At 41.0% G+C, this 22,162-nt stretch overlaps 1 protein-coding gene across 1 annotated transcript in view; it reads right to left on the bottom strand.

Moving 5' to 3' along the window:
* USP6NL (USP6 N-terminal like) overlaps positions 1-22,162 on the bottom strand; it is a 152,293-nt gene that overhangs the window by 73,349 nt on the left and 56,782 nt on the right. Inside the window, exons 3-4 of the mRNA XM_063134744.1 lie at positions 3,123-3,196; positions 1,493-1,575 (exon numbers count right to left, since the gene is read on the bottom strand). Of these exons, the coding sequence (XP_062990814.1) occupies positions 1,493-1,575; positions 3,123-3,196 (157 nt within the window). The remainder of the gene's footprint in view (positions 1-1,492; positions 1,576-3,122; positions 3,197-22,162) is intronic.

Genomic DNA, 22,162 nt, shown 5'->3' on the forward strand with positions numbered 1-22,162 from the left:
TCGGCAGCCAAGCAGGCAGGCCAGCTGGGGTTGGGGGTGCAGGGCAGAGCGGGAGATGCATGAGGGAGCAGCTGCTAGAAGTTGCTCATGCTAGCAGCCAACAGGACCAAGAAGCAGCAGACCCTTTGGAGAGCGAGAGCACCAACCTTCCCAGACTCCACCGCCTGATGCTCCCGCTTCCTAATGCTTCATGGTGGGGCTGGCCCTGCTCTAGGCACTGCCAATAGTGTATGCTGGTGCAACAGGTTTTCTGAGGAAATCTGTCATGCCAGCATATGCTATTGACATTGTGCTAGAGGCTTGTCATGCTAGCACTGCATCAATGGTGTAATCAGGGCAGCAGCGTTGAATATTGCCCATAGTTTAGAAACTGGTTCTCATGCTGCAGGCTTGCATCTTCAGTTCTCCTAATGCATAATTCCCCTCTCAGGTCCATGATTTGTTTATTTATTTATTTATTTATTTATTATTGCATTTATATCCCGCCTTTTTTCCTCCAAGGAACCCAAGGCAGTGTGTATATAATCCTCCTCCTTTCCATTTTATCTTCACAACAACAACCCTGTGAGGTAGGTTGGGCTGAGAGTCTGTGACTGGCCCAAAGTCACCCAGTGGGTTTCCATGGCCATGTGGGGACTAGAACCCGGATCTCCAGATTCCCGGTCCAACACTTTAGCCACTACACCACACTGGTTTGCGTAACCATGCTGTAGCGTTACATACTCATCAGCATTCAAATTAGGAGATGAGAACCAGGATTGCCCTTGTAAACCAGGGCTTCAAGCAAGTTTGCACACCTGACAATCCGATTAGGATCAACCATAGTTAGCATCAATGCAGCTTGCAATGTTACACCACAATGCAATGTTACACCACAGAGCAAACCACAGAAGAGAATGACGAAAGGGGAAGAGGGAGTGTGCAAGCCTATGGAAAGCTCCCTACTTCATAATTAGTGTTAGGCAACCAGGAACAATACATCATAACCTTGGCTTTGGAAAGTGAAGGAATTCTATTTTCCACTATAATTTTGTTATCTCAATAGCTGATACAAATTAAATGCAGTTGATATGTATGTTGAGAAGGAGTAAGGTTATTTTCCCTTTGCAGGAAAAGGAACAGCAGTTGTGTTCCAGAAGCAAATGTAGCTTCTTTTAAGAAAAGTTCTTTTGGCTTTTACAAAATATCTCATTGACCTGAGCTCTGTTGCACAGAACATCTCATTGTTACTTTTACACACAGGAAAGGCAAAGGCCAAGACTTTTCTATTACCAAGTACAGATCAATTTCAAATCACTGAGTGAGAAAAGTGCAGAATATAAATAAATGAAGAGCACTGTACAAGAATTCACCAAATGGAACCCTATTCACAAAGCAATTCTATTAAATGTAAGCAGTCAATAATTTGGCCAGACAGGTATACAAAAATTAAGGTCAAAAATGCAAGCAACAAACTTTTAATGTCAGGCCCTCACCAAGCGATGCAACTTACTGCAAGAAACCAAATCTATCAGTAACTCTGTAAAGAAGGTAGTCTGCATCTTCCCATGGCTCGATTTGTGCACCTTCTCGTCCCTACAGAGAACACATAAAGACAGAGAAGAAAATAACTCATTGATTATAGCACAACATGGTAATATGCGTAAGGAAGCAACAGGCTGATATGAATTTCACAAGTGGAAGCAAGCTCCCTATTTTTACTGCGCTACGTGGTTTATTATCCAGAGAAACATAAGGGGGAAATCAGCAGTGGGACTTTTGCTTCCTATTTTTCTAACAGCCTAGTGTGCCTACTCAATCTTATGTGCATGTGTAAAGGTACTCTCTGGATTGAAGCCCATGTTTATTTTGATCCCCAAAAAACCTAGGCTGTGTCTGCACTACATTTTCCCTATTTCTTAAGCATGATTAGCTACCACTACAATTGCTCCTACCATTTTACCCGTGGTAATTATGCCTCTCAGATTCAGCAGAAAAAGGAAAATAAAAAAGCATCAGCATTAGGCAACCAAAATATGACAGCCAAGCTGGTCACTGGTACACCTAGGGGTGACCCCATTACACCAGTTTTAAAATCTCTTCACTGGCTGCCAATTAGTTTCCGGGCAAAGTATAAAGTGTTGGTTATTACCTCCATGGTTTGGATCCAGGCTACCTGCGGGATCGCCTTCTACCGTATAATCCGCCCCGCACACTCAGGTCCTCTGGGAAGAATCTACTTCAGTCAACCAAAACTAGGCTGACGGGTATTATCCAGAGGACCTTCTCTTCTGCTGCTCCCAGACTGTGGAATGGCCTGCTGGAGGAGATTCGTTAACTTAACAGTCTTTTAGCATTTAAAAAAGCAATAAAGACTGATCTCTTCCGGCAGGCCTATCCAGTGGAATCTTAGAATGTTTTAAGGATGTTTTAATCAGCTTTTAATAGGTTTTTAATGTGTTTTATATTCACAGTTGTTCCCCGCCTCGATCCAAGTAGACACGCGGGTAAGAAATAAATTATATTATTATTATTGGTGGATAATTGTACTAAATAGTGACTATTAGCCATATTAGCTAAATGGAACTTCCAGGTTCAAAGGCACTATATCTCCATCCACCAGACAATAACAACAACCAACAAGACCTTTACCAGAAAACGCTTGCGAGTTTTCTGGACTCATTTGCCTGGCCATTACTAGAGACAAATTATTGTACTAGACCAATGTCTGGTCTAATCAAAAAGATAACTCCTATGTTCTTTTCAAGAGCTATACGTCACATACGCACCCATTCTTTTGCAATATATGAAGCCGTAGCAAGTAATTTGGGTACTATTTCCTGTCTGGAATAGGAATCTTTCCTCCCCTCCTTTTTCCTAGCAAAACAGTACCCAATATTGTGCAGTATTTTATTTATTTATTACATTTATATACCACCCCATAGCCGAAGTACCCAGCTAGAAAGACACAGAGTGTGGCACTACTATAACTGTCTGAGAATCATGCAAAGAAGCAGGTGGTGACAGGAAGCGTGGAGCAGGCCCACACGTTTATCAGTCCTCTGCTCACCCAGGTGATTGCGACTTAGCCCAGGAAAGCAGAACAAATATTGCAAATAAGCATAAGAACTGCAGGAACTTACTCTGTCATACTTGGCAACTATCTCAGCTCGCTCCTGGGCAAGTTTGACAGCAGCATCTTGCTCAGCATCCGAACCTGGAAAAAGATAAAATGGACACGAAATAATAGGTTACAGTGATTCTTTTGACAGGCGCAAATTTTATGTGGTTTGAAGAAGAAGAAGAATAAAAGCTTCCTTTTAAAAACAAACACAGATGCTCAAAATAAAAAGGAGGCATTAAATGCTGTCTTTAACTGACAATTTTACATCATTTCACAATGTTTTTGCATACCTGCCTGAGCACTGATAAAACAATAAGCAAAACCATGTTTTCAAAACACTAAAGATGTATCCATTCTGGCTATTCTACATTTGGGGGGGGGAGAGAGAATCACTCTTTAAATGTGATGCTGCAGTCAAATACATCCAATTTAGTCACCGATAAACAACACCCTGTATGAAAAACTGTTCATATTATAGGATTACAATTTTACTGGGACAATCCTTGGGTCCCAAAGGAGACGACTCTTAAGAAGCATAGGACATATTAAAAAGGTAGCTGCAGTTTAATTCATGTGTACACAGTATCCCGACTCCCTCCTTGTGTTGAGCTGGAAGGTCTGAAATGGCCTTGGATGTGAGTAGAAGCCTCCATGTGAATGGGAATTCTGCTTGATCGGGATTCCCGAATCACATTCCTGATTGCACTGAGGCATGAGGACTAAAAGGGAACTTTAGTAGAAGCCCCCTTCAGACCTTCACCATCAACATAGGAAGGTCAAAGACGAGCAGACAGGGATGGGGTCTTTGGGGGCATGGCTTTCATTCGCATCCTTAACCACCCCCACCCCCTTTATTACTCCAGTGAGAAGGCTGAATATGTGCACAGGGCTACAGAGGAATAAAGAACTATTTGCAATAACTATATTGGTATTTGCAATAATTATATTAAAATATTAACACTTTTTTTGATTGGGGAAACCGTTAATATACTATTTACAACCTCACATTGAAGCATGCAGATGTAGAGGGTGGGAAAGAGAAAGGTGGGGCAAAAAAGGCCCAACACCTGCTCATTTTGCACTATTTATTCCCCTATCCCCAAATTCCCCGGTTGTAATTACAAGCCTATTAATGGAAACTCTAACATGGGGGTAGGCCCACCACATGTTTTGGTCTACACTTCCCAGGAACACTCACCATTGACTATGTTGGCTAGAATTCATAGAAATTATAGGCCAAAGCATTTGGAGGGCCACAAATCACCCATCCCTGACCTAGCAGATCAATCATGCCATTAAAGGTACCTATACATTCTACAACATGGAACAAATTGGCCACCTTACAGTAGGAAACTAAGAACATAAGAATCACCATGCTAGATCAGACCAAGGGTCCATCTAGTTCAGCACTCTGTTCACACAGTGGCCAACCAGCCATCGGCCAGGGATGAACAAGCAGGACACGGTGCAACAGCACCCTCCCACCCATGTTCCCCAGCAAGTGGTGTATATAGGCTTACAACCTCTGATACTGGAGGTAGCACATAGCCATCAGGACTATGTCATTGATACCTTGTTAAGGAATTCATCCACCTTCCGTTTAAAGTCATCCAAATTGGTGGCCATCACTACAGCTTGTGGTAGTGCATTCCATAGTTTAAGTATGCACTGTGTAAAGAATATTTATTTATTTATTTATTACATTTCTATACCGCCCAATAGCCGGAGCTCTCTGGGCGGTTCACAAAAATTAAAACCATTCAAAGTATAAAACAACAGTATAAAACCATAATATAAAATACAATATAAAAGCTCAAGTACATGGTTTGTGAAGTGTCATAGGTTATGGCACTGGCTTACCAACTATGCCCCTTGGAAACTCATCAAGGGCTCGTCAGTGAGTAGGCTGAGAGGGGACACTTTGTCCAAGATACATTTACATTACGTAATCTTCCCCTGCAACACATTGCTTCAGAGGAGATAGCTGCATTACAATGAACTCAGGATTTGTGTCAGGTGCCAGCTGGACCCAACGTGCCTGGTCAATACTCTGGGAGAGCAGATAATATGGCCCAGAATCCACTGTAGTGCACAAGGATTCTGTGCTAACAAGCAAAGGATCCTCTGGCAGTCAAAGTGATGTTGAAAAAGACTCCAAGTACATAGGAGAGTTGAAAGTATCCATTGGAATTCTGACTTCTCATTTTAACTAGCCTTATTATTTCTGTCTGAACTGACAGGTCTCTTCTCTTTTAATAAGCAAGCGCTTTATTCTTAACTTCTCTCCGGTTACTGGTAGGCTGAGCTTATTGAAATTGTTAAGAGGAACAGCTACTACCCATGCTGAGATGTTATTGCTCCTGAAAATTGCAGAACAAACCAGATCAGATTCATGAAGTGTAAAGATTAGAAGACAACTGAACAGCTAAAAATATTCCTATTACTTTGCTTTCTTCCCTCAGGACAACTAATGAACATGAAACATGCTGTTAGAGAAAACATAGGTCATGTCAAGAAAAGTAGCAGGGGCAAGTAAGAACAAGCAACTAAAATAATGGCTTGACTCATCAGGAAAGTCGGCATAGCAGGCGAGATGGAGAGGGTTATGAGGCAAAAGATTCAGTGTAGAATTGTGAATACTAAACAGAAGTTAATGAAAGAGAAATCTGATCTCTCCAACTTTACTAGCTCCCTAGATGAAGATGAGGGGCTGGCAGCTGGAAGCCCTTGGGCCAAATCTGGCTTCCTGAAGCCTATCACTTGGTCCCAGTTGTCAAACATACGTATAATACTATTTCTAGCAATGGGATTTGGCAGCAGGCCACTGTGGGTTGGACTTGGCCCTCTGCATTTTCAACCAGAGGTGGGCAATTCATGGCGCTTTAGATGTTTTGGTCTATAACCGCTATCAGCCCTAGCCAGCAGAGCCAATGGCGAGGATCATTGGAGTTGCCCTGGTTTAAACAAAGAAGTAAATGACCATCTTCATATTTATATCCCACTCCTCCTGGACACTGTGTAGGGTTGTCCCAATTGGTCCTCACAACTGTGAGAAAGATTAGGCTGAACCTTAGTGACTTATCAATAGGCATCCAAAGAGCTTCATAACATGGGGACTCAAAACAAGTTCTTCCCCCCACTCCAAGTCTAGCACATCATCAACTGTGGCATCTCCTAAAGTGTGCCAAAAGTTAAAGGAACACAACACATAATAAGCAAGGAGATCTTCCTTTTTCTTTTTTACTATCCATGGCACATCAGTCACCAAAAGTAATCTGTGCATGGTTAGAATAGAAAAATATATATCTGGCCATCTGAAGGTTTAGACATTTGAGTGCTATCAAGTAGGTAACCTTTAGAAGAAGTCTTTCAAGTTTGTTTATCAAGCTGAAATGTTTTCATTCATTTCAGATGGGGTTTTAGATGCAAACCCCTATTACGTACATATATGTAGAAGGTACTGAACACACTTTGCAAAGATGGTACTTAATGCACTTTGAAGGTGCTTAATGTACTTGGAAAGTTTGTTTTTCCATATTCAACAGATAAACGTTACCAACATGCCTTGTTATTGGCTGCAACTGACTTGTCATTATGCTGCTACCCAAAGTGATGGTTCCAGAGTAATAACTATTTATCTTTACCCAAAACTCTATTTTCTTAAGGCACCACAAGGTTAACTGGAACAATATCTGTCAAACATGTTGATCATGCAGATGGAGACAGCTGGAGGAAACTCCCACTGAAAACTGCTTTAGAAAATGATGGGGTGAATTGAAAAGGAAACGAAACAGGCTGAGGGCCAGTCAGCAGTTTTCCTCCTTAAGTGGAAAGTTCACACCACTTTTTCCAGCATCAGTTTCCTTTATTGAAGCTGTTCTATTTATTAACAAATGAACACACAACACAAGGAGGAGTTCAAAGCAAGCTATGCTGTTCCCAAAGAAAGATCAATACCAACCATGGCACGAGGGGGTCTGGAGCATGAACCAGGAATCCCAGGGTCTCAAACTGAGACTAGTGAGCTACCTGGAACTGAAGGATTAAATCTAGCCATTTCACTTCCTGGATAGTGGAATTAATAAGCAATTTTCTGCATCTAGATTACTGGAATATCAATTTCTATATTTATGTCTCCACCTTGTTCACACCGGCCCAATTTATGAGCAAAGAACTGTTGTGTGTGTGGAGAATTCCTCTACATTCAGCGCCTTTGATTACACATCTAGTAGAAGATCCAATCTAGAGATGAACAAGTTCACCTGTAGTCTGCATGCTTGCATCTGTACTCATGGAGACTTTCGCCACTGATGGGAAATCCCATTTCCCCCTTGACAGTCACATGGGTAAGGGAGAACTTCACAACTTAGGCTGTGCTCATGGACCTTTTCACTGGAGCACTATACAAGTTGACAAAAAGACCTAATTGTAAAGTTTAGGGCAAAACTGTGCTAAACTACTGTAAAAAATGCTAAGTGTGAAAAATTAAAGAGGAAGCAAAACATGCCCAGGGCCTTGGTAATCATTGTATAGAGTGAGTACTGTGACAGCTCCATTGAAATAGAATGGGATTGGTTTCCAAGAAGGATTGAAGTAAATGTGTGTTCCTGAGAATCATGTCATCATAGACCCAACAATTGCTATAAGTATAGCAAATATCCGATTCCTTCTCGTGTCTTTATTAATCTTTTCCCTGCTATCCTCCCTTCCTTGCTTCATATTATTAATTTTTCTCTGTCCTCTGGTTCATTTCCTTCTGCTTTTAAACATGCTACAGTCTCTCCTATTCTCAAGAAACCTACTCTTGATAGGCTATCTCTGTCTAACTACTGACCTGTCTCTTTGTTGCCGTTTGTTTCAAAGATCCTAGAGCGTGTGGTCTACTCTCGTTGTCTTGATTTTCTTTCTAGTAACTCTGCTCTGGATCCTTTTCAATCTGAATTCCGTCCTTTGCATTCCACTGAAACAGCCCTTACTAAGATTACCAATGATCTTCTTACTGCCAAGTCTAAAGGCCATTATTCCGTTCTTATTCTCCTTGATCTAACTGCAGCCTTTGACACGGTTGATCATGATCTTCTTTTAGATTCCCTTCATGACATTGGATTTTGTGGCTCTGTCTATAACTGGTTTGCCTCCTATCTAGCGAGTCGCTCTTTCAGCGTGTTGGCTAATGGCAGCTCGTCTTCTTCTTTTCCCCTTTCAGTAGGGGTTCCGCAAGGCTCGGTGCTTGGTCCGTTGTTGTTTTCTTTATACATGTTGCCCTTAGGTAATCTTATTCAATCTCATGGCCTCCAATATCATCTGTATGCTGATGATACACAATTATATCTTTCATCTCCGGATCTTTGTCCTGATGTTCACGATCGTATCTCGGCATGTCTTTCAGATATCTCCGCTTGGTTGCTTCATCGTCGTTTGAAACTTAATATGGCAAAGACTGAATTGCTTGTTTTTCCTCCTAAACCTTCTCCTCATCTCTCATTCTCTCTTACTGTCAATGATGTTACACTTACTCCGGTCAAGGAAGCTCGTAGTCTTGGCTTTATATTTGATTCCTCGCTCTCCTTTATTCCTCATATTGAGGCAGTAGCTAAATCCTGTCGTTTTTTCCTGTATAATATTGCCAGGATTCAATCATTTTTGTCTTTCTCTTCTATCAAGACTCTTGTTCATGCATTGGTTATTTCTCGGTTGGACTACTGCAACCTTCTTCTCTCTGGCCTTCCTTCTTCTCACATCAGTCCGTTGGTTTCTGTTCACCACTCTGCTGCTAAGATCATCTTCTTGGCTCGCCACTCTGACCATGTTACTCCACTTCTGAAATCTCTTCATTGGCTTCCAATTCACTTCAGAATCCAATATAAACTTCTCCTGTTGACCTACAAAGCTTTTCACGGTCTAGCTCCTTCCTATCTTTCCTCTCTCATCTCACACTATTGCCCCGCTCGTGCTCTTCGCTCCTCTGATGCCATGTTTCTCGCCTGCCCAAGGGTCTCTTCTTCCCTTGCTCGGCTTCGTCCATTTTCTTCTGCTGCCCCTTATGCCTGGAACGCTCTTCCAGAACATTTGAGAACTACAAGTTCAACCGCAGCTTTTAAAGCTCAGCTAAAAACTTTTCTTTTTCCTAAAGCTTTTAAATCTTGATTTTGTTCTGACTTTATACTGTTAGTTTTACCCTACCCTGTGCCTGTTTACCCTACCCAGTGCCTGTTGGCATTCTCTTCCCCTCCTTATTGTTCTACTATGATTTTATTAGATTGTAAGCCTATGCGGCAGGGTCTTGCTATTTACTGTTTTACTCTGTACAGCACCATGTACATTGATGGTACTATATAAATAAATAAATAAATAAATAAATAAATAAATAAATAATAATAATAATAAATACAATAGTAGCCTCAAGATTTGTTTAAACAATAAAATGTTTTAAATAAAAATAAATGATTAAGTAAAGTACATGAAAGCAAAATAATTCTTCATGGAAGGTGTGGGAGCTTCATGAGTGTTTTCACTAAAGCAGTTATATGACACAACGAATTTCACTATTTCACCTATGTATCTATCTCCATGCATCTGCTCTGATGACTCAATATAAAACTTATATATGTTTTAGAAGTTCAGGACAACATAGAGGATGATTCTTCATTGCAAACCAGTTTCAATGATAAAGATTTATTTATTTATAAAAGTATATTAGTTTCGTTCTCTATTTTCAAAATATTAAGTGATGTACTACATAAATCATCATCAAAACAATCAATTAAAAGCAGACTACAAACCATACTAAAACAGCAGCCATAGCCAAGATGCAAGACATAAATCTTAAACCAATTTTCAGGGTAAAATTTAAACTATAGCATTAATAACATTCAGCAGCTCAAAAATGACTTCCTTAATTAAAAAAAAGTCTTTATCAGATGGCAAAAAAGCTTGGAGGGGCACTGAGAGCATTTAGAAGAATTGTTCCGGGGAAGCCACCAATGCTAAGTCATTCCCTTTGTCCCAAAACATTTAACCCATTTAAAAAAGAAAATAATGGAGCAAGACACATTATCAGACTGAACAAGAAGGTACAGCTATTTCCAAACTCAGCAACCCTACATACCCTCCTTTCACCCCCGTAACAACTAACAATTTAGCATATGCCATGAAGTCATTGGCCTGTTCACACACAACAACAGCTAGAGTATGAGCTGAATGGTGGGTTGTTACATGTGAACTCCACGCTATGGTTTAACTCTGGGCTGTTCACCACAAACGACCCAGGAAGAGAATTCATGATTTGTTGTTGGGTTGTGAACTCTTAAGTTGCTTATGGTTAACAACTCACAGTTAAACCATAGTGCACGGTGTGCACGTAGCAACCCACGATTCAACAACATCTTTTAGGTGTGCTGTAAGGAGGATTTCTGCATTCAGCAGGAGGTTGGACTCACTGGCCTTATAGGCCCCTTTCAACTCTACTAGTCTATGATTCTATAATTCTATGAACTCACAATTCAATGACATCCCATAGTCAACCTGTATTCTGGATTGCCATTACGTGCAAACCCAGGTCTATGAAGTGGAGTGAGGGTTGGCATACTTGTGTAAGTGACTCCTCATCATTTTTTTTGTATTGTTAAATGTTACTGGGAAGGAGGGAGGCAGAGACGTGAGGATAGCAGCTACCCATATATTGTAATGTCTAGTTATTTGGCCTAAGAAACACAGGGCCCAAGTAGATATTAACATTCAATTAGTGCCAGGTGTGTATGTGCATTCTAGAAATCATTCATGGTGTATTTATAGTTGATCGCAAAACTCTACTTTTACTTATTTAGCTTGGGAAAAAAGGAGGCTAAGGGGAGACATGATAGAGGTGTACAATTATGGTAGGAAGGCATTTTTCTCCCTTTCTCAAAATACTAGAATCCAATGGGGTCATCCCATGAAGCTGAGTGGTAGGAGATCCAGGACAAATAAAAGGAAGGACTTCTCCACACAGTGCATAGTTAATTTATGGAACTCACTGCCTATTTCCTCCTCCCTTCATGCAGGAAGGGAAGAGCTTCATATACTCCAGCCCGAGATTATGGTTAAGAGTATCCAAACAAGATAGGATTTTAATTTTTTTTTTAAAAAAACAGCTTAAAGCTGGTTTACAGAATCTGGCTTGTTTGGTTGCACTTAAGCATATTCCTGGGTTTGGATGTAATACAAAGCTTTCCCCTTTCTAGTTTTTTAACCCACCTTCATGAAGAGAAGATCCAATGGGCAGCATCTACCCACACCAGCTCATTCACATTATGGTTTATTAAATCAGGATTTCTGCTTTATCATTATGTGCAAATGCAGCCATTGTGCATAAAGTAAAATCCCTTCCTTATTACACTTTATTATTTCCCTCTACCAGTTCCCCCAATGAACAAAAATCTTCTTTTTGATTCCAGGAGCATCTAACACATGTTCTATCTCTCCCCCCCCCACTCCACCCCTATGCATATTATCTTCTTTTTTAATGTGCATCTTAGTTGCTATATTCTTTTTCAGCATAGCTGGGAATTCTTTTCCAAGGTTTAAAAATGTTAGAACTGGTGGTGTTACAGATATGATAATGCCCTTCTTTAGAGAAAGGAAGAAGAGGTTAAGGCTTGACTTACTGCATTTGCATCTAAATATCTTCCCAAGAGGCAAAACGTCCTGTAAGTCAATGGGTCATGAACAAAGTTAACACCAGTTTATCCCTTCACGTCCCTGGTTTTGCTCTTCCCAACAGTGTTCTGCATTGTGAGCCAACAAATTATATATGTACGAGGTCACTAGTTAATTCTGCTTACCAGAATGGAAAGGCACTAATGACTAAGTTCAAATAGTGTGCAATGCACCAGTTCAGGTCTTTCTGGTTTGGCTAACTTCCCTTGCAAGTGTGACAGAAGTGTTAAGCATGAGGTGATACTGTTCTAGAGTACTTTAAAATACTTATCATAACATAAGATACAAATGCATACTGACAGCATACACCAACCAACTCAACTTATAATCTGGATACAGAGAGTTAAATGTCCCACACACAAAACACTTACCAAACACGCAACCCAGGATGGAGCCATCAAGGTATAACCTTAAAATGACAGCCAAATGGCTCTAGCAAAGTGTCAAGAGGAAGACAACACCCTGTCAAGAAGGCTAAGTGGGGCCTATCCTGACCTGACTCCCTCCCGTGTGTTCAGCTAGAATTCCCACTAGCCCCAGCCAGCATGGGCCTGGCTGGAGATGATGGGAGTTGTAGTCCAACACAACTGGAGAGCACTAAGTTGTAGAATGCTGGTCTAGTGGGAGGAAAAGATTGTGTTGTGGTCCGTTGTTACAACAAGTAATCAATTATATATATTCTCAACACACAAATTACAAAATGGGAAATTTGATTTAAGTTGGTCATTTTTCTGCTAAGACAAGTATAAGTATACATTCTTAATATACTTTTTCTGGAAGATTGAAAATCAATCCACCCTGAAGCATTGGCCAGAACCGCAATAAGCATATTGAATAAGGCAACCCCAACATCTCCAAGTTTTTCAAGTCTAATTTAAAACCTGAAAAACAATATTTAGAACAGGCAGCCTTGTCATTCATAGGGTTGTGCGCGTTTTTTAAGTGAAGGATAGATTTATAACAACATTTGGCCTTCTTTTCCCTACGGCATGCGGAACAGTAATAAATTCTGACGTTTTCCATAGCATTTAATAATTTCCTACATTTATCACAAAAAAAAATCATACATTCACGGACAGGAAATAATCCTCCTTACTTTTGGCAATCATCAACTTAAGCTTTCTTGCAAGCCATTTTGACAGTTTAATATTATGTTAATCCAGCCTCACATGAGATTTATTAAAAGCAGCAAGAAATGGATGGAAATTAAAATAGGTATTAGGAGAAGTGGGGATTCCATTCTAAGTTATGAAAATGATTTATATATTCTCAAATTTCAAATTAATCAGTTTTCAAAGTGCCAGATCTAGACCTTGAAGTTAAAACAGCACTTTTACTGGTGAGTTGGGGCCCACAAGCGGGTAGCAGTAATGGCACCACAGTTTTCTTTAAGAGAAGAAAAAGAAAAGTTGAAAAGAACAGCAAAGAGAATTACTTTAATAGTTATGCAGAAGAGGAGCGGCTTTCTCACTTGTGTGACAAACTCATGTATATACAACTATTAAAAAATATAGAGGGCCTAGTCCTCTTTGAGGCATGGATACCCAAGGGACAGAAAGAGAAGGACATATAAGGTGGAAGAAATAGATAGAAGTGGATTCCATGTTTAACATTAGGTTAAAATATGGGCCCTGGAGATGAAAAATGTTAAGGATTATGGGGTTTAAAAAAAAACTTTCCTCCCATCATATGATGCTTTTGTCAGTATATGAGACTGGATCAATTCAAAAATGCTCAACAAAAACACAGCTGTAGTCGTGAAAACAGCATACAAGAGATTCACAGTCCCCCAGCTTAACAGCTGCATATAGCTACTGTAAAAGTGATCTCACAGGCACCCTTCACAAGCCATGCCCTGCAGGACAGAGAGCTACTGTAAAAATGAAAGCTTCAAAACTGGATTTAAAAAAAAAGAGTTTGTTTTTCCGAAATTACTTCATGTAATTTGGTTGGAGCAAGCTGGTTGGACAGACAACTTATAAACAGGGTTAAAGGCTCCCTTTACATCTCACACTCTATTGGGAATTGGTTAAGAGGAGACCTAGGACAGATTAAAAAGGGCACTTAGCCATTTTTGAAATAAGATCTTTAGATTTAGTCTCCCAGGTTATTTAGAAATTTAAAAACACCATTTGGAAATTACCGTGAAATGGTGCATTGAAATGGTCCAATGGTGCCTTGGATGTCATAACCCATGGCTAAGGGAGGGGTAAATCTGTGGAGAAAAACTGCAGGCTTGATCAGTACACAGAAAGGAAAAGAAAGGAAAGGAACCTCTTGTGCAAGCACTGAGTCATTACTGACTCTTGGAGGGACGCCAGCTTTCGCTGACATTTTCTTGGCAGGCCTTATAGCGGGGTGGTTTGCCGTTGCCTTCCCCGGCCGTTATTACCTTTCCCCCAGCTAACTGGGTACTCATTTTACCGACCTCGGGAGGATGGAAGGCTGAGTCGACCCGAGCCGGCTGCCTGAGAACCAGCTTCCGCTGGGATCGAACTCAGGCCATGGGGAGAGTTTCAGCTGCAGAAACTGCTGCTTTACCACTCTGCGCCACACAGAAAAGACGTCTGAAAAAATTCACTGTACTTATCAATGACAGCAAAAAGCACTAGACGGATGCTGTTCATATCCCTACTAGCTAGAAATGTGAGTGGCAATTTGATGGGAGCTTTCAGTATCCCTATTTCCCCCACTGTCTTCTTCCATGTCATCAGGCTTTCACTAGAAACTTCCACAGGCTTTATCAGGGTTGTATGACACAACGCAGCTCCCCGCCAAAGCAGAGAAATCCTGCAGAACTAATAGACTGCTGGGTACCCAAGTGTGCTGACAACAAGGCCTTGTTGTAACCTGGCTGGAAGGAAACAGAACTATCTACAGGCGCTAAGGCCTGGCTTTGTGAGATGGAGAAGAAACAAGGGAGTCGTCGCAGGAGCAATAGCACAGAGTCCAAGGACTAGGCAATCAAGGAGAATGAGCCCAATGCAACTAGCTTCCAGGGGCCTCCAACAGCTGACTTATGGAGGGAGCATGGAAAAGAGGATTTCCCAGGATGAGGGACAGGAATTGAGATTATTATAGAACTATTATAGAATGCTTACTAAGGAAGGTGAAAGAGGCAACTAAGGCCTTAGCTAGACAGGGCTTTATCCTGGGGCGATCCCCGGGAACGTCCCTGTGTGTCCACATGACGCACAGGGGATCCCACTCTTGCCTCGGGATCTCTCCCTCCACTTTAGGCTGAGACCACGGAACGTGTGGCTGGGCGTCACAGTTTGTCCTGGCTACTTGCACAGGGCGCAGAGCTCCTCAGGAGCTCTGCACCCATCGGGGGTGGGGTGGGGGGTGGGGTCTGGGGAATATTATTATTTTTAAAAAAAGGCTTACCTTTTGCACACAAGCGCTTGTGCACTCCTGTCGCTAAGAACAAATGGCACGCGCGACGCCTCTCCCTCTGAGGCTGTAGCGTGCCATGTGTGAACAGAGGGGGAGAGCTCACAATAAAAATATTGCACGAACTTCACCCCTCTGTCGCGCTAGGTCTAGCTGAGGCCTAACTTTCTGATCAAGGTTCTGGTGCCCTCCAGATATGTTGGACTACAACTCCTATAATCCCACAGACATAGGTGTTGGTGTCCTCCAGATGGGCTGGACTACAAGTCAGGGCACGCTGCTCTGATCATAGGTACAAGTGCCAGAACTGCCAACATACACACAGCTTCTATGCACTGAAGTTGTCACCTTGAACTATTTGAAGTAGAAGTGAAATAATCACTAGTGAACGTTGTAACTTGTTCTACTATGCAGGCAAAAAAGGGATTCTGTTGATCTGGTTCTCTTCCTCCAGTGACTCATTTGGGGCTGGAACAGTCAGGAAATCGTAGATCGTTTTAAATTCCCATCATTCAAATTCCTTGTTTCCACATTCCACTACGAAAAAGTTCAGTCACATAAGCAACTGACTGCAATCATTACCAACAAATGTTGATCATCTGCAATACCACTTTCAAAAGTTCTTACACTGACCTATTTAAACCACTGAGAATATGTACAAAAGGCAAATAATGCTGAATCCTTCCGAAGCTAAGGAGGAGTGGATCTCATCAGTTTTTGAATTGGAGACTACCTTGGAACCCCATGTACAGCACTTTTGCTCCATAGAGGATATGCCAGCTCACGGCGTTGCAGCCAATTACCTATTGTACCCCTGTCCCATACATTGGGATAACCTGCATGTATAAGTTTACAATTGAGTAGATATAGGATTTTAATATGAAGCTTCAAAATCTGACCACAACTGCTGCAAAAAGGTCATGTGAAAGGCAACCACTTTGTCTTCACATTTAACAGGTGAGGAACACTGAGGCAAATAAATTATTATCACATCAAAAATTGACAGATTTTTCCCACTTGCTGCTGTTGAGTTAAAAAAAAAAAAAAAAAAACCTTGCCAATCAACTGCAAATTACCCAGATATCTAACAACTGGTTCCAATGTACTTTTTCCCCACCTCATCCTACAGGAAAAGTGAGATATAAATTTAATAAAGTAAGTTGCATTCAGAGTAGAGGATCATTTATACAATATACGAAGTTACTTCTGTCCTCCTAACCCCCAGTAGCTTCATAATTTTTCATACAGAAATACCAACACACACAATGGTTTACAAAGATAAGTCTCTGCTGTGCCTTTAAAAGTACAGTTGATAAGATAACCATGCAGAGTGTCAAAAGAGCTTAATATCCACTAAAACCATGCTACTAAATAAATGTACACTCATAAACATTATTTATTTTAGTTGGATTTCTAGCTCACCCAGCCACACTCAAATCAAAATTCATTAAGAAAATTGTTTAAAAAAGGCCTCTTCGCACCAAAATCCCAACCACACAAAAAGTATTGTAGTGATACACAGATGTATATATGTAAGATTACAGGCATAAGTTCGTGATACTAGAAAGATATATGTTAAAAACACTAGAAATTATTAAAGAAGTTATCGCACTTACTTGCTTTTTAAAAAAATATATCTTTTGAAGTCAATGGTAATATAATAAAGTTGTGTTTTCCAAATTTCCATTGTAAGAGACAGGAGTTTATAAATAATTTATAAATTATAGAACGCTCATTTAAAAGTCAAAGACAGATGATTTACAATCAGATCAATCCTAACTATATTTACTCAAAGCAAGGCTGGTTTATTTTAAAAAGAAAGTTACTTTGAAATAGATGTCCTTAAGGGCTAGGGTGCCAGGTAGTATTTTAATCCAATTTACATCACCTCATAAAAGACAGAAAGAACAGCAGAGTAAAATTTGCATTTTGAAATACAGTTTACCCTTTCTTAAGTTTTCTTTTCTTGTCCCACCGTGAATGTTGTTTACCACTTTGGTCCTCATTGAGTAAGATCCTTTACGTCCAGATCATCACATAGCAAACAACGACACAATGCCCGTTCTGTTCACACAGCTAGAAATATCCGAGGGAAAAGGGTGAAAAATACATTTCTTTCGTCTGTTGCGAATAGGAGCTTCAGATAATTCAGCCTGGTTGAATTCTGATCTTTACGTATTTTAAACACTGAGACCGATGCAAGCCACACTTTACTGGGCACAGATTTTCAAAACAATGGTTCTATTTATTGAAAGCAAAGTGTCTTTCACAGAAGACACACAAGTATTTTCTACACCAGCCTACACGCCCAGCATTCCATCCCAGAAGAAACAAGAAGATTTCAACAAACAGTTTCACAAAAGACAGATGAAGCATATCAAGGACAGCAGTGTTCGCAGCAAAGAATACCAATTGGCATTTTCCTTGGCTACAGAGTATCTTAGTTGAAACTGTTAAACATGGACATAGATCAGAATGTTCCTGTTCAAAGAGTGGTGTTTGTTTGAAACAGGCTTAACAAAGAGGAACCTATAAGATTACAGCCCCACTTCCTAGCTGTGTTTCAGCTGGAAACATCCAAACATTCCATGTTCAGGATTGTTCCACAGCACTCAATCCTGCTCTGCAATTCTATGGATTGCAACCATTTGACTCCCTCCCAATAAACTCTAAAGACCAAAATGCATGGCAGCCCACTAAAGAGGCTTCCTTAGAGTAGTATAGTTTCAATCCTGAGAAATGGAACCAAGAACCACCGTGCTTATAAACATACAAAACCACATGCGCGCACAATGGAAACGGTCCAGGCATTCAACAATGTACAAAAGCAGTGGGCAATGACATAATGCAGCAGCAATTGTGAGGTCTGGAACTTGCTTTCCTTTGCAGACAGAGTAATAGTGTGTCCGTGGTACGTAAAATAAAGGCTGGTTGTCTGGATTAACTCTGGATTAGCCACTCTGGTGGTTAATCAAGTGACCATCTATAAAGTATAATGTTCACTGTCATATATAGCAATTATAGACAGCTTGTTATACTGGACAAAAGCAAACAGCTTGCTGTTATCAAGTCTATCATTTAGCATGCATAAAACAAGTCCTAAGTTAATGCTAACCAAGATAGAGGTTACTATATTAGGATTGTTATTAATGCAATTTGTCTACAGAAACTGATTAGGATGTTTTAGCCATAGCCGCCTGTCATTCACAGGACAGATAACTCCTCCACTATTTATTTGATCATTTAGACCAGAATGAGGAGTTATTGAAAAGTTCTATTTAACCAGGGTTTAGTGACCCTCCCCCCTCAACTCACTTTTAGATTCACCGCTTGAATACATCAACAATGTCAGCGCTTCAAATCAAGGCTTCCTATACCACAATAGCACCAACCAGCTCTTGCTTCTGCCAAAATATCAAAACATGTACATATCTGGGTCCACCACCATGTACATTTGTCTGTTTATTTCTTGTTTCTATGTTTATGTTTAAACATTTATGAAATGACCCTACTTTCCCAATGTTCGGACGCACAGCAAGCTAGAAGAACTTTGTAAGTCTATCTATCTATGTTCCTGTTTAGTTATCTGACATGGTTCTGAAATTTCATACATTCTTAAAATAAGGAAATAACATAGATTACATAATCCTACCCGGTGACTGTGTTCATCTTTTAAGTGTTCTTTGGGGAAGAAAAGGGGGCAGCTTAACCTCAGTTTAGATTACCTGAAGGAGTATCTCCTCCCATATTTACCTATACAGACCGTAAGGTTCACTTCTGAGTCTCTTTTGCCAATGTTCCCACCAAAAAAAGAGAGGAGGGTGGTGTGATGCCCACCCTCCACTGGGTTTACTTCTGGATCACTTTACTTCTTTTGTGACTCCAAAGGACCCAGCAAAGGTGCACTCGTCAGGGCTAGAGATGCCAACTCTGTCCCTGTGGCACGCCTACTTCTGCATAAGCCCCCACAGCAGCACAGATCAGCACCCTTGACCCAACCTTCTCCCTTCCGCTGCCACCATATGATTACCTGTACCCTTCCCCAGGTACTCTAATGTCCACACCAGGTTTAAATGAATGTTATTTATTTAACAAGATGATTATGCAGGTTCAAAGCTTATTGGTTTCTCTCAGTGACAAGCGTAGTGGTTTCAGAGCACAAAGAGTAGTGGTTTCAGAGCACAAAGTGTAGTGGTTTCATAGGTTAATTCCCTTTAATGTTTCACAAAATATAACTTCAAGTACTCCTACCTACTCTGCCCCTCTCTAAACTATTCTGTTCTCATTTCAACACTCTAAACCACCAAAACAACAAAACACGCAGACCCTTCCTATCTCTATCCCAAAGCTTTCAATACCTTTTCTCTTCAGAAGCAGCCAGGCACCTCTCCACCGTGCCTGGGTCCAGCTCCAGCTGAGAGCCCCCTCCCTCCTGCTACCAACTGTCTCTGCAGAGGCCACCAGTGAGGGAGGAAGCAGCAGCCAGGCACCTCTCCACCGTGCCTGGGTCCAGCTCCAGCTCAGAGCCCCCTCCCTCCTGCTGTCTCCTGTAACTGCTGAACTTTCCAACTAAGATTGTAGTGCCTGAATTTGCTTTCCTTTTCCCCCTCCTCCTCATCATCCCCTTTCCTTTTGTGTCATGTCTTTTAGATTGTAAGCCTGTGGGCAGGGACTGTCAAGAAATACTTTTGTAAGCCGCCATGAGAGCCTTTTTTGGCTGAATGGCGGCATAAAAATACTTAAATAATAAATAAAAAATAAATATATATTCCCCACAGTTTTCCAACTCCTCCCCTTCTCACACAGCCAATCCAGGCACTCCACACAAACATCCAATCAGCACTCTCCCTCCATCCAGCACTCATTAACTCTTCTATGACCCATACTTGCCAATCTGCATCAAACACACAGTGAGTGCTTACTTTAAACTCTGCAAACCTTAACACTTTATACTTAACAACATAGGCATAAGCAGTAAAACATCACAGGTGGCTACAAGCAGAAGGCCTTTCAGTGGTGGAACCCAATCTGTGGAATACCCTCCCCAGAGAGGCTCACCTAGCACCTACGTTATGGGCTTGCCAGTGCCATGTGAAAATCTTTTCTTTTCTCAGGCATTTTAGGAACATTTGGTGTTTTAAAATCTTTGCAATATTTTACCCCGTTACAGGATTTATTTTTAGATTTTATCGTGTTCTGCTGTTTTTAATCTGTTTCAGTATCATTGCTTTATTGTTACTTTGTATTTTATGTTTTTAATTTGAATGCCGCCTACAGAACTTAGTTTATTGGGCGGCTTAGCAATGCAGTAAATAAGTGAATAAATAATAACCCCCCTCCACACAGATCCTGTACTTTCTCCTCCAATTTCTCTGCCAGAATTGCGCTTCCCATCACCACCCCAGACAGTCCCATCCTGATCCTTTGCCCAGCCTGGAGACCTGAGGCCTGATCTTAGGGGCCCTGTGCAGGTGGTTCTGCTCCACATTTCTCCTCATCCCAGCAGCTATTCTCAGCTTCAGTTAGACTGAGGGTAAAGACAGGCAATATATCCCAGAGAACACAGCAACTTCTAAGTCCCCTTGTTGTTCAGACCAGAGAGCAAGCCTGATCTGGAACGTTTTTACAGAGATCATCAAGTATCATCTGATCCACATCGGATTCTTACTGCTAGGAGGCTTCCTTGGTGGCCCGGCTGGTTTCCCTGTAGTTCCCTCCATCTGCCAGAGCCTATGTCTCAGCCTAACCTACTCCTCAGGGTTGCAGAGAGGACAAAAATGGGGAAGGATGATGTGCACCTCCTTGAAGGAAAGATAAGATATAAAACAGAAATAAAATAGGAGTTCACCATTCAACCCCATTTGAAAACAGCATTCTGAAAGTGCCTTCATTACTCAAGTACGTGTAGTGCACACTTAAAAGATTATTCAGGAATGCCAAAGATAATCAACAGGGGTGGGGTAGGTGAAAGGAAGGTGAAGCTCTGTGTATAAACAAGCGAAGGTGGAGATTTAGATCTGCCTGCAGGGAAGAAACAGTTCACTTCCATGCAAAATCAAATTTCACTGCAGCTGCAAGTTGACAGTTCTTAAGATTTCCTGGGAGATCCTGTGTATTAGATTGATGTGAGTGAGATACACAGTCTCAGGGACAATTTAATAATGCTTTTATAGCAATATGTCACCAAAGCATTCAGCACATATTGCCATCAATGCCTGCATGGAAAAGGAAGAACAATATAAATGGTCAGTTACTTGCTGAATAAGGGCACAGGTCTAAGGGTGAATGCAAAATTTATGGTGCCACATACCCAGACTAATGGGCTCAGTAACTTTCAGGTTCAGGTGGCAGCAAAGTATCAAGTTGTCTGACCAAAAGGGCACATAGAGAAGCTGGGTGAACTGCTGTGTAACCTCCCACTTAGATCCTCCAGCCCAATACCACCAGCCAAAGAAACACCACTTTCAACTGGCTATGTGATCATAATGTCTGCAGCTGTGTAACAACATGACTGAAATCCTTTCCCTAACTTTCCTTACATCATCTCTCATACACATATCCTAAATATAAGAAACATCTCAGAGACAATCAAGAGTTCAAATACTTTATGAAATCTACTTAGCCATCAAAATCACTGTAAACTTCTCAAGAAGTCATTTGGAATAGCACAAAACTACTTAAATACAGTGACCCGGTTCACAAATAATACCAACCCATGATTTATTTATGCTGAATTCTGGGTTGTCATGAAGTATGAACACAACTATGCTTACAAGCCATGTTGAGTTCTTTAACTCATAAACAACCAAGACTTTCCGGGATGTTCCTGAGTTAATTAAAAGTGTGAATGGCTCATGTGCTTTGCTTGTCCCCACAATTTCTGGATCAAACAACCCAGGAATTGACATGGTGATGTGCAAAATGGGTCAGTTTGTTGTTTGGTTGTGAACTTTGGAGTGTTTAAACTAT

This window comes from Elgaria multicarinata, chromosome 9 (genome assembly GCF_023053635.1).
Source record: "Elgaria multicarinata webbii isolate HBS135686 ecotype San Diego chromosome 9, rElgMul1.1.pri, whole genome shotgun sequence".
Lineage (NCBI taxonomy): Eukaryota > Metazoa > Chordata > Lepidosauria > Squamata > Anguidae > Elgaria > Elgaria multicarinata.